Genomic DNA, 10,281 nt, shown 5'->3' on the forward strand with positions numbered 1-10,281 from the left:
TGTACATACATATATGCATATCACGCCTACATAAAGCCTTTCGAGAAAAGGAGGGAAAAGCGTAAATAAAAAATACGACGGAAATCGGGCCGAGTCGGGCGGAAAAATCTGCGAGATACTTATATCCCTGTCGTCGCGCGCCTCGTCGCTGCGGTCCTTCGGGTGTTTCGGCCGCGCCTTTGCGGCCTTTGCGCCGTGAAACACGGACGCGGGAGCATATCGCACCGCGCTCGGGTCCAGGGAAGACGGCCGGGGGGTAGGAGCGAGGGAGGGAGGGGCGCGGGGAGGGAGGGAGGAAGTGCAACCGAACCCTCGTGACACACACAGCTGACAGGCACAGTGTGTGCGGAGTGTGCCGCGTACTGCGCCTACACGGCGCGCCTGGCACGAGCCGCAATACGACGGCTCCGCTCCGCGCGCGCCGTTTCGCCAAAGCGCGGCGGCCACGTTTCGCTCTCTCGCGCCGCCTTCGAGACCTGCGGGTACGCGTTCGTCCGGCCGAACGATCCCCGCGTTACGTTAGTAGGCCACGAGCGTCGTTGGCCGACGCGATGAACGCCGTCGCCGTCGTTCTCAGCGCCGCGCAATCCGCCGCGTCCTCGTCGATCAGGCGGCCCCCGCGGCACGTCGTCCGCCGTCGCCGCGACTGATCCCGTTGTTGCCGCCGTTTCAGCGCCGTCGTGATTCAGAGCTGGCCGAATGTGCGGCAGCGAGTGCACGAGCACGATTCCGAGGTGAGAGAAAGAGAGAGAGAGAGAGAGAGAGGAAAACACAGAGCAGAGAATTATTGTGCATTTGGCGGACGCGATAAATCGAGCGTGGCCGCCACCTCCTTTTCCTCCTCCTCCTCCGCCGCCGCCGCCACTACCGATCCGTCGACGCTCACGAATTTCGCGGCCGATGCTTATCGCCACGCGTCCGTAATAATCACCGTCGGAACGGAATGAAGAAGCGGAATTCACGCGTCCGCCGTCGCGCTCGGTGGCCGCGAGGCGGTGCAGCTGCCGACGGAGACGAATGCGTGGTCGCGGCTCACGCGCTCTGTCCACCATCGTCGTCGTCGTCGTCGTCGTTTTTCCTACCGTTTTTCCCGGAGCGAGCGACCGTACGCGTTGCTCGTGCAACACGTGCGATCCCGCCGCAAACGGGGAGCAGCCGGTCCCGCTCCTGTACCTTCGCTACTCGCGTGGATCACGTACGGCCGATCGGACCCCCCGAGGACGGGAAGAAAGTGAACCGCGCGGTGACACGCGGAGAGAGATCTCTCCTCCTCTACGTTCGCGAACGCGCGCGAAACGTGTAAAAATAGCCGGGGAACGCGGAGGCTGTGGTGCGTGTGTGTCCGCGCGTATTTAAAAATTCGACGGTTCAAAGTGCGCCGAACTCTCTCCGATCTCGCGTACCTCCGTCGAGTTGTCGCGAGTTCACGGTCCTTTTATTTTTCTTTCTTTCGAGGGATCGCTCGCGGCGATTTTCGTCAGACTTTTTTTTTCTTTCCCCTCTCGACGCTGTATTATTATTATGCCGCGTCGCGGCGACGCGCGACGATCGCCGGCGTACGGTCGCGGTGAGGGAATAACGCCGTTTTTCCGTCAGCACGAGCGACGGCAATGAGCGACGGCGAGGCCCCTGCATCTAGCGGCGGATCTCATTTCGCGGAAGGTGAGACGAATCGGCGGGGACCCGCTCCCGGTGGCCGTCCGCGATTATTAATTGCGATCGATCGTTTCGTCACGCTCGTGTCGCTTATCGCGGCCCCCGTTTATCGTCGCGAGTCGCGCGAGGAAAGAAAAAGGAAAAGAAAAAAAAAATGGAGATTTCTCCAGGGACCGAGTCTCCTTCGCGCCGATCCGCGCCGTCGCGATTTTATTTAAATTCGCCTCACCGCGCCAATCCTGATATCGCGATGTACTTACGCGGAGGAATTTTAATAAGCGCGCGGGGAGATTCAGACTCGATCGCGAGACTCGCACGGCCGAGTTTTTCCTTCGATCGTGATTGACGTACTTACTCGCGTATAAACGTTCAATTGATCGCGCGCGTAGTTTCGTGCTTCGGACCGCCGGTGTAAAAAAAAAAAAAAAACGTTGAATATTCACTCTTCCGCCGCTTCTCACGTCGCCCTTTCGACTCTCGTTATCATTGAAATGTATTCGCCCGCGAAATATCGTTTGTCGCGCGTGAAATATCGAGCGGTTTCACGAAATTCCATCGCGCGTTGTATATTCTTGCAATAATGCCATAAATAATGATTACTATAAAAATAAAAAGTAGTAATAAATGACAATTGTAAATAGTTTGTCCGACAGAAATGTTTCGCCGACGCTCTTCGCAGTCGCGACCGCGCTTCCCGCCCCCCCGCCGTCGATTGCAATCCGCGCCAATCTGCATAAGTTGATCTTTTGTCTTTTCAAGCTCCTGCGCTTTCTAGGATCAAGGATGTCGAAGCGGCTGAGCTTCTACGGTCTGGTAGCCCTGGCGTCCGTCTGCATCTTCTTCCTGGCGTTTAACCAGCGCTACAGCAGCTACCTCGAGCACCGACTGCAGCCGATGATATCGGTCAGTAAAAATTCGGAGGTGGGGATTGCTCTAAATTGAGTCACGCCAAAACACACGCTCTTTCTGATACGGTAAAAGTCTAGACTTTTGCACCTAACTCTCTTTCTCTTTTTTTTTTATCCCGTCCCTTCTCTGAACATTAATTAACTCCGCGAAGCGACCGCGCGCACGAGGGAATCGACACGCGACTTCTCTCTTTCTCCCTGTTTCTCCTCTCTCTCTCTCTCTCTCTTCGACCCCCTTTCCCCGTTTTCTCACACAGTTTTGCTAGTATAGTTTAACGAAATATCAGACTGCGATCACACCTCTCTTGAACAATGATGAAACAAATTTCGTAAACTTTCGAGATACTTTCTGTCGGAGAGCGTGTCAACTTGTTGTCGAAAATCAGATAAGTAAGTTCACGGCTTGTCGCAATTCACCTCCCTTTATAATTGTCGACGACGGTTGACGCGATTCGTGGCGAAATTCGATCGAAAGAGGAGACACCTGTAATATGATTATCAGCATGTCCGCGCGTAGACTGGCACATTTTTTTTATCGTATATATATACGCACACTCTCACTCTCAACGATACCGATTTATAGTCTCACGGTGTAATATCAATGGGGCTGTATCAATCTCGCTGCTCGCTCTTGCACTTGCGTCCTTCGGAAAACGTTAAATCACGCTAGCTATATAAGAAAGAGGGAGAAAGATCATTGTTTCCACGAGTCACGATTTGTATATGTATATATATATACCATCGGCGATTAATATATTCGCGATTCGCACGACGCGCGAGACGCACAATCGAAACGCTAAAACGTCGATGCTTTTTTTTCTCTTCCTCGATATAGGATGTTGAGATAAGGCCGCGGACCACCAAAATCCAAGAGCCGGTAACGGTAAGCCAGGTATGCACTTATCGATCTGAATGCGCAAATGCTACCCACTTGTTATTAATGATTGTTTACTGATAGAGTGCCATTTACTGTTAGAGTGGCTTATCTTATCGTAATGTTGTCACAGCAAGCATAGCGAAAGGCGTAAGCGCTGGGCCATATACATAGCTCCCGTGCTTAAAGATAACTTCTATTTTTTTTTTCTCTATTTCAATTCATTTTCTATGCCGTAAATTCTATGTGTAGTAAAACATTTTTAAAACTTTTTATAAAAACACAAATGTTTATTATTTACAACATTATTGATCACGTTCTTATTTGGCAGAAACAAATAAATGGGGATAAAAAAAAATTTATATTTGAAATAATAGTGATTTAAAAACGGAGGTTAATTTTTATTTGAGAGTTTATCTTTGTTGCATGATTGCTTCCTTTGTTGCGTGAGGAAAGTTGAATAGGGATAAAAAAAATAAAATAATTTCTATTTGAAATAATAGCGATTTAAAAACGGAAGTTAATTTTTATTTGAGATTTTATCTCTTCCTCTGTTGCATGATGCCGCATACCGAGATTTACTTGTTAAATTATATTATTACTCGCGTGAAGCATCTGCTCGTTGTATACATATACGTTCTTACTTGTGTTACTTAGCTTTACTAACGCATCTCCTCTGCTTTTGGATTATGAGTTTAAATGTTCCCTCTGCTTGTTTATGAAATATGAACGATACCTATCGTCTTTATTACGTGTACCTCATTTCTTTATTATCTATTGTATGGAAATATAAAGATATAAATTATAGGTGTACTGTTTTTAAAATAACTATAACACTCATACATAGTTCATGTAACTTTCAAATTTGTCTTCGTAAAACTAACGAAATGATTAAATTGCCTGCTGTAGAAAGCTGCCTTTATGCGCGATTGAATTTCAAGATGTGAACTCATTTTTCTCTTTGCATTTCTTTAGGATATGTATGTCGCATACCTGTGTTACAATGAGACCGTCATCTTTTAACGCTGCATTTATGTAATGCTGCTAACAAATAGCGAGTAACAATAATTCCCTATTTAATAATTGGCTTTAATCTTTTTTTAGACGTACATTACGGGATCCGCGGAAAATGCCACGATCACCGAAATTCAGGAGGTGGTTGACCAACAAAGGAAGGCGATTAAGAAAGAGATGGAAGATTATGAGTATTCAAACGGAAAATATGGGATAAATGTGAGGTAATCTTCATCTTTATCTTTACGTCGCCAGAGTGTAATAACTTTCGTACCGTTGAAAAAATCAATGAGCGTTTAATTATTACCTGCATTATGTATTTACAGCAAACTCGAAGATTTAGTGATGGAGAAGGGCGGTAAACCCATGAGAAGCATAATTCTGACGAGCTGGAGAAGCGGCAGCACGTTCCTCGGCGACGTGATGAACGCGCATCCGGCCAATTTCTATCATTACGAACCGCTGCTCGACTACGGAATCGTGCAAATCCGCGGGTCGCCGCTCGCCGAAGAGTCCTTGACAAGGTTAACCTCTCTGCTGAATTGCGAATACAAGGAGCTCGGTAATTTCACACATCCTTAAACTTCTCTATTCGCCTGAGGAGGCGTATCGTTTAACGATCGCATGATCGTACGATCGATAATTATCGTGATAGATCGGTACCTGGATTACGGGAAGACGCATCCTTGGCTGTTCAATCACAACACGCACTTGTGGCGGCAATGCCTGGCGCATAAGCGCATCTGCTGGGATCCGCGTTTCGTCTCCAAGTTCTGCCGACTCTTTCCGTTCCAGTCGATGAAGCTCGTGCGGTTGAGGTTGCGTGCGGCAGAGACTCTTTTGGCCGAAGAAGAGTAAGAAATTATATATGACGGACATATATAAGATGCTTTTTTTTAGATCTTATCTAGACATTGTCTTTCTGTGACCTCAAAACATTGTTATATTATATTCATTTATATTGCAGCCTAGGTGTACGACTAGTTCTACTCGTCCGTGATCCGAGAGGCATTCTGCAATCCAGAAAACACAGGGAATGGTGTCCAGCTAAACCCGACTGCTCGGATCCGACTCTGGTCTGCGCAGACATGGTATCGGACTTCAACGCGGCGGTAGAATTGTCACAAAAATACCCACGTTCTTTCAGGTATAGCATAATCATACTAGCGCAAAAAATTTTCTATATATGTTTGGTATTCACAAAAATTTATTCCGCATGCAATTTTTAAGTGATTTATTAAAATCGATACGCGATTTATTTTATAATTGATAACTCACGGTTTCACGAGAAACTCAAATTTCTATCTTTGTATGTGATAAATAGGGTGGTGCGCTACGAGGATCTGTCCGTGGATCCCTACAAGCACGTGAGGGAGCTCTACAATTTTTACGGTTTGGACTTTCACGTGAACGTGAAGAGGTTCCTGGACACGCACACGAAGAACGACGTGGGCGGCGTGTCGAGCACCTTCCGCAACTCCAAGGTCGCGCCGTTTCACTGGCGGGCCGATCTGGACTTCGAGGAGGTGCGCGAGATACAGAGGGCTTGCGCGACCGCCATGCGACTGTGGGGATACGTGATGGCCTTAAATTCCACCCACCAAAAGGACTTCGATCCTATCACAGATTACCGGCTGCAGTTGTGACGGCTGGCAGACGACATGCTCAATGTAGATATGATGTATAGTTTATCGGTATAGCGAACGGCGGCGGTCGGGAGTGCCGTAGTTCATATTTAATATATTCAGCGAAAGGTGCTAGGTGGTCACTCAGGACGATAGCCACGTAAACGGGGTATATGAACGTCGATTTTCCTTCGAAGGGGGGGAAAAAAAACTTACGGAATTGCCGAATTTCTAGCTTTGTCGACAAAAAGGCTACTTCTTGAAAAGGAAACGATAAACGGGGGAAATGCATTCGTAATTTTTGTATCGTATGACTGACACGATCTGAATCACAGGGTGTAGGATAAAATTCCCAAGAGCTTTGACGCGCGACACAAATTACGTCTAACCATATCGACGCAAACAAACGTTGCAGGTGCACTCGAAACGTTTCTAAATATTTGTGAATCTTTCAAGAGAGAGGAAGGGTATTTTGTGTCTAATGTATAAATCTATATTCATTGATATTGATTGTAATTGTAGATAGTTTGTAAAAAGGGAGCTTTGTAATGATCATTGAGTTATCAGTAGTGTATATATATATATATATATATATATATATCTATGATCATTACATTGTCTTTTTACATATTTACGAGGTAACTCCACGTATATGTAAGAAAATGAAATTTTTATATTGATTATAGAACACAAAGTGCACCCACCCCTTGTTGGATTCATAACGAATTCTACGCTAAAAGCAAGAGACGACCAAATTTAATTTCTTACTGATCTGACACATGATATTACTATATTACGAATGTGAAGATATATTCACATGCGAAATGACGAATATTTATATTTAATAAGGAATGTATCGTGTCCGATGACGAAAGGTTTTTAGCTATCATTGAACGAAAACTCTGAATCTCGTGACGAATCTCATCAAGATCGTGTCTTGCCGTGTATCAGCAATCGACGAGCATTGAGAATTTATTGAAATAACCGTCACACAACTGACGGAAAATTTCCACCGATATCCAATGTGATTCATGTGAAAGGCAGAAGCACGGTCGCAATATCAATTAGCTCGTTCATGCCACGGAACACTCGATCTTATCTATACTTGCTCATGTGGCGAAAACGTTCGTTCGAGGAAACGGCCGGTGTATGTCAAGGACGAGAATATGAAGTTTCCATTTCACCGGCCTCCGATGACTTTTGGGCCGGCGGCGTATTATTACCGGGAGTATATAGAGACGCGAGACCAACTTGCCCGCGAGCGAGCGCGCGCATGTGATTTTTATAATGTACGACATGATCGTATAATGGCACTGCACACCACTTTAGATAAAGAGGATAGGAAAAAAATATTACCGTGAGCTGGCGTAATTTAGAGTAAGGAATACTTTTTTGAATCTTTACACGCTACATATTGATTATCCCGGGACAGCCTGAGCCAACTGGCCAAGGCACATACACACACACTCTCCGTTATGTATTATAGTGCAATTACGTTATATATTATGTACTCGGGATTGTATTCATCGCGTCCTTGTGTTGTGCACCGAGAGCGCTAGATTATCATCAGCTCTCTGTGCGATCGATCGGACCTTATACCATTCGCGTTCACTTAAAATAGGATCGGCTTCAATGAGCGTATATTATGTTACTGATATTACATTACCACAAGAGTTTGGATATTGGGAAACGAGATATTACGACCCCGCGCCTTCCCGTTATTTTATTGGAGGACAGTCTGAACTCTTAAAGATCTGGACCCTTTAATTATTATTTACGTTGTTCCACTTGTCAGCCCGCATGAAACGAAGATTTAACGAAATGAATGTGATGTCTCTCGTACGTACGGATGAGATCTGACGAGTAGCGTCGCGTGCAACATTGACGAGTCACCGACGCGACCGCTAGAAAGATACGCAACAGCTTCGTGCGATCTCACGCCGTTGTTACTTCTCGCGGAATGAGTATCTAGTCCAAAAGGAACGCGTATTCGCATTTTGTACCTTAGATGTAAAGGTTCTCCAATAAAAGGAATCATATTTCTATGGAATATATTCGCCATTTATTTCATCATGTTTCTTATCCATCCGCAATATCCATATACATGTCCTTTCACATTCCATTCGCCTCTCCCTAAAAAGTAGAACAAAAACTTTCGAGCAACAAAACGCACTAATTACAATTTACTTATGCAGCTTATCAGTTGCTTCAGTAAGTTTCTAATCACTACACATCATAGCGTATATTTATAAAAAACATCATTAAAAAAAATTAACAGAAATATCAAGAATATTTCCTGACAAGGTTCGACTGTTTCATGTAGCAATGCTTTAAATTTCTCTTGATTTCATATTGTAAATATTAATAAAAAAAATGTAGACACATAAAATATATCAATGCTAAAATCTTATTACCTTTACGTCAGATATTCTCTTGAGGCCACATCTGGTAACGCAACTGTAACAAAAAAAAAAAAAATGATTCTGTTATAAGATCAAATATAAACAAAGAAAATTCTTTTTTGTTAACAACGAAATCAGTGAGGGCAAGTATTAATCTTTTTACCATTTACTCGGTAAGAGTTAACGGTATCAGAATAGCGTAAAGTAACATCATATTCAGTATTTTATATAATTATATCCCAAATATTATTCGTGTAATTTAATTATTTGATTAATTAATATTTAATATTTTCTTTAATATTTACCAAGTAGTATTCAAACGAATCACGTACGCGATCGCATTGTCACCGCATTTTAAATTGATATCAGTCATCTGAAATTAAACATAGAACATCCTTTTTTATATAATTAATACTTGTGCAGAAAAATCAAAATAATTACGCTTTGTTATCAGAGTAAAGATATAACAGCAAGGTGATCTCAGACATATGCTTGTCAAACTTTATAATCATCATACAATAAGAAAAATATTTTGTCTTTAAAAAACAAGAAACAATTCTTACTTTGTGAGACGCCATTTTGATGTACAGCTCATTATCGCAATTATTAACAGCGCAACGAATATTTTCAATTATTTCTTGCGCATTGCGCTATCCGTGCATATTTTCATCATTTCTGTGAAGTCAATCCTTCACGACTGAAGATCTCAATTTGATGCATGCTTATGAATGTTAAATAATGATTGGCTTGATAAAGATGATTTGCCATTCCTTTCCAAGAGATGATGATCGATTAAAAATCCGATATTGTTCTAGGATTTCAACCCGGCACAGAAAGCAGACACGCAACTCTCATACCATGACCACCATAATATTTGCTATATTCTGAAAAAAAAAAAAAAAATTTCCGTTAGTTTAAAAATTATTCACTTTAATTATAAATTAAAGATTTATATTGACACGTCAGAAAATCATTTTCCCCATGTTTTTACGTAGGACAGGGATAACTATTAACTCATCATGTATTAACTATTCAGATAACAAAGCCAACTTTCACGATATGACATTATCTTTTCTACCAATAGTTTTATTAAGAAATCTTAGACTTACATTCTTATTGTGTCTCATCTCGTGGTCGATAGATTTGCCTTCATCCATTCTTCAGGCGAACATCTAATATAACATATAACATACATGTAATCAGTATGATATCTTTCCTTTCCTATTTTTTTATTGAAATTATTTGTCAGGAACAAATATTCGTCATATGCAATCAGATTGACTGAGGGCGGTTTGTTCATGTACTCATCATATGCGTACCATTATAATACTGACAAATTATACTTATAAATATTACAAAAAAGTATGTCTTTTTTTTAATTTAAAATAATAACATAGATAACTTACAAAAACGTCTGATTCAAAGAGGGTAACAGGTGGCCATCTGCTCCATCATCTTTTTCTATATAAATGAGATACATATATATTAAAATGTATTTTCTCTACAGTATATCGATGAATAAAGATAGAAACAATATTATCAGTACACTGATTCATTCATAGTTCTCAGACTGGGGCAGTATATTAATCATCATATAAATTTATTCACATAACTTATATTAATTGCAGAAATAAGTCTTTTTTTTACATTAAAGTGCATAAAATAAAATATACAAAAAATCAAATCTATTTGCAAACAGAAAAACTATGTGCTTTTAATCTGCATTGAAAATTCTTAAATAAATTTGTGAGTCTAATAATCATAGGTTTTTACGTTCTGTTTTATGAAATGATCTTCTTGTG

At 42.4% G+C, this 10,281-nt stretch overlaps 1 protein-coding gene across 2 annotated transcripts; it reads left to right on the top strand.

Moving 5' to 3' along the window:
- The first annotated feature begins 655 nt into the window (after positions 1 to 655).
- Positions 656 to 6,659, top strand: LOC105448315 (carbohydrate sulfotransferase 4-like). 2 transcript variants are annotated; one of them, XM_011686823.1, is made up of 8 exons: positions 656 to 734; positions 2,416 to 2,559; positions 3,400 to 3,456; positions 4,543 to 4,676; positions 4,779 to 5,014; positions 5,108 to 5,306; positions 5,420 to 5,599; positions 5,777 to 6,659. In XM_011686823.1, exons 2-8 carry the CDS (start codon positions 2,440 to 2,442, stop codon positions 6,096 to 6,098), a joined length of 1,248 nt encoding a protein of 415 aa, XP_011685125.1. In that variant the 5' UTR covers positions 656 to 734; positions 2,416 to 2,439; the 3' UTR covers positions 6,099 to 6,659. The 2 variants fall into 2 exon arrangements, with proteins under 2 accessions (XP_011685125.1, XP_011685124.1); XM_011686822.1 differs by lacking the exons at positions 656 to 734; positions 3,400 to 3,456 and having other exon boundaries at positions 2,226 to 2,559.
- Positions 6,660 to 10,281: the final 3,622 nt, after the last annotated feature.

Source organism: Wasmannia auropunctata, unplaced genomic scaffold (assembly GCF_000956235.1).
Source record: "Wasmannia auropunctata unplaced genomic scaffold, wasmannia.A_1.0 LD336088.1, whole genome shotgun sequence".
In the NCBI taxonomy this organism is placed as follows: Eukaryota; Metazoa; Arthropoda; class Insecta; order Hymenoptera; family Formicidae; genus Wasmannia; species Wasmannia auropunctata.

What these genes read in the sequence shown, in the direction of transcription:
- LOC105448315 (XM_011686822.1), top strand. Translation starts at nt 2,281, where the DNA reads ATGACAATTGTAAATAGTTTGTCCGACAGAAATGTTTCGCCGACGCTC. An exon ending in TTGCGAATACAAGGAGCTCG is followed by an intron (nt 5,015 to 5,107) that starts GTAATTTCACAC and finishes TTATCGTGATAG; the next exon opens with ATCGGTACCTGGATTACGGG. An exon ending in AAATACCCACGTTCTTTCAG is followed by an intron (nt 5,600 to 5,776) that starts GTATAGCATAAT and finishes TGTGATAAATAG; the next exon opens with GGTGGTGCGCTACGAGGATC.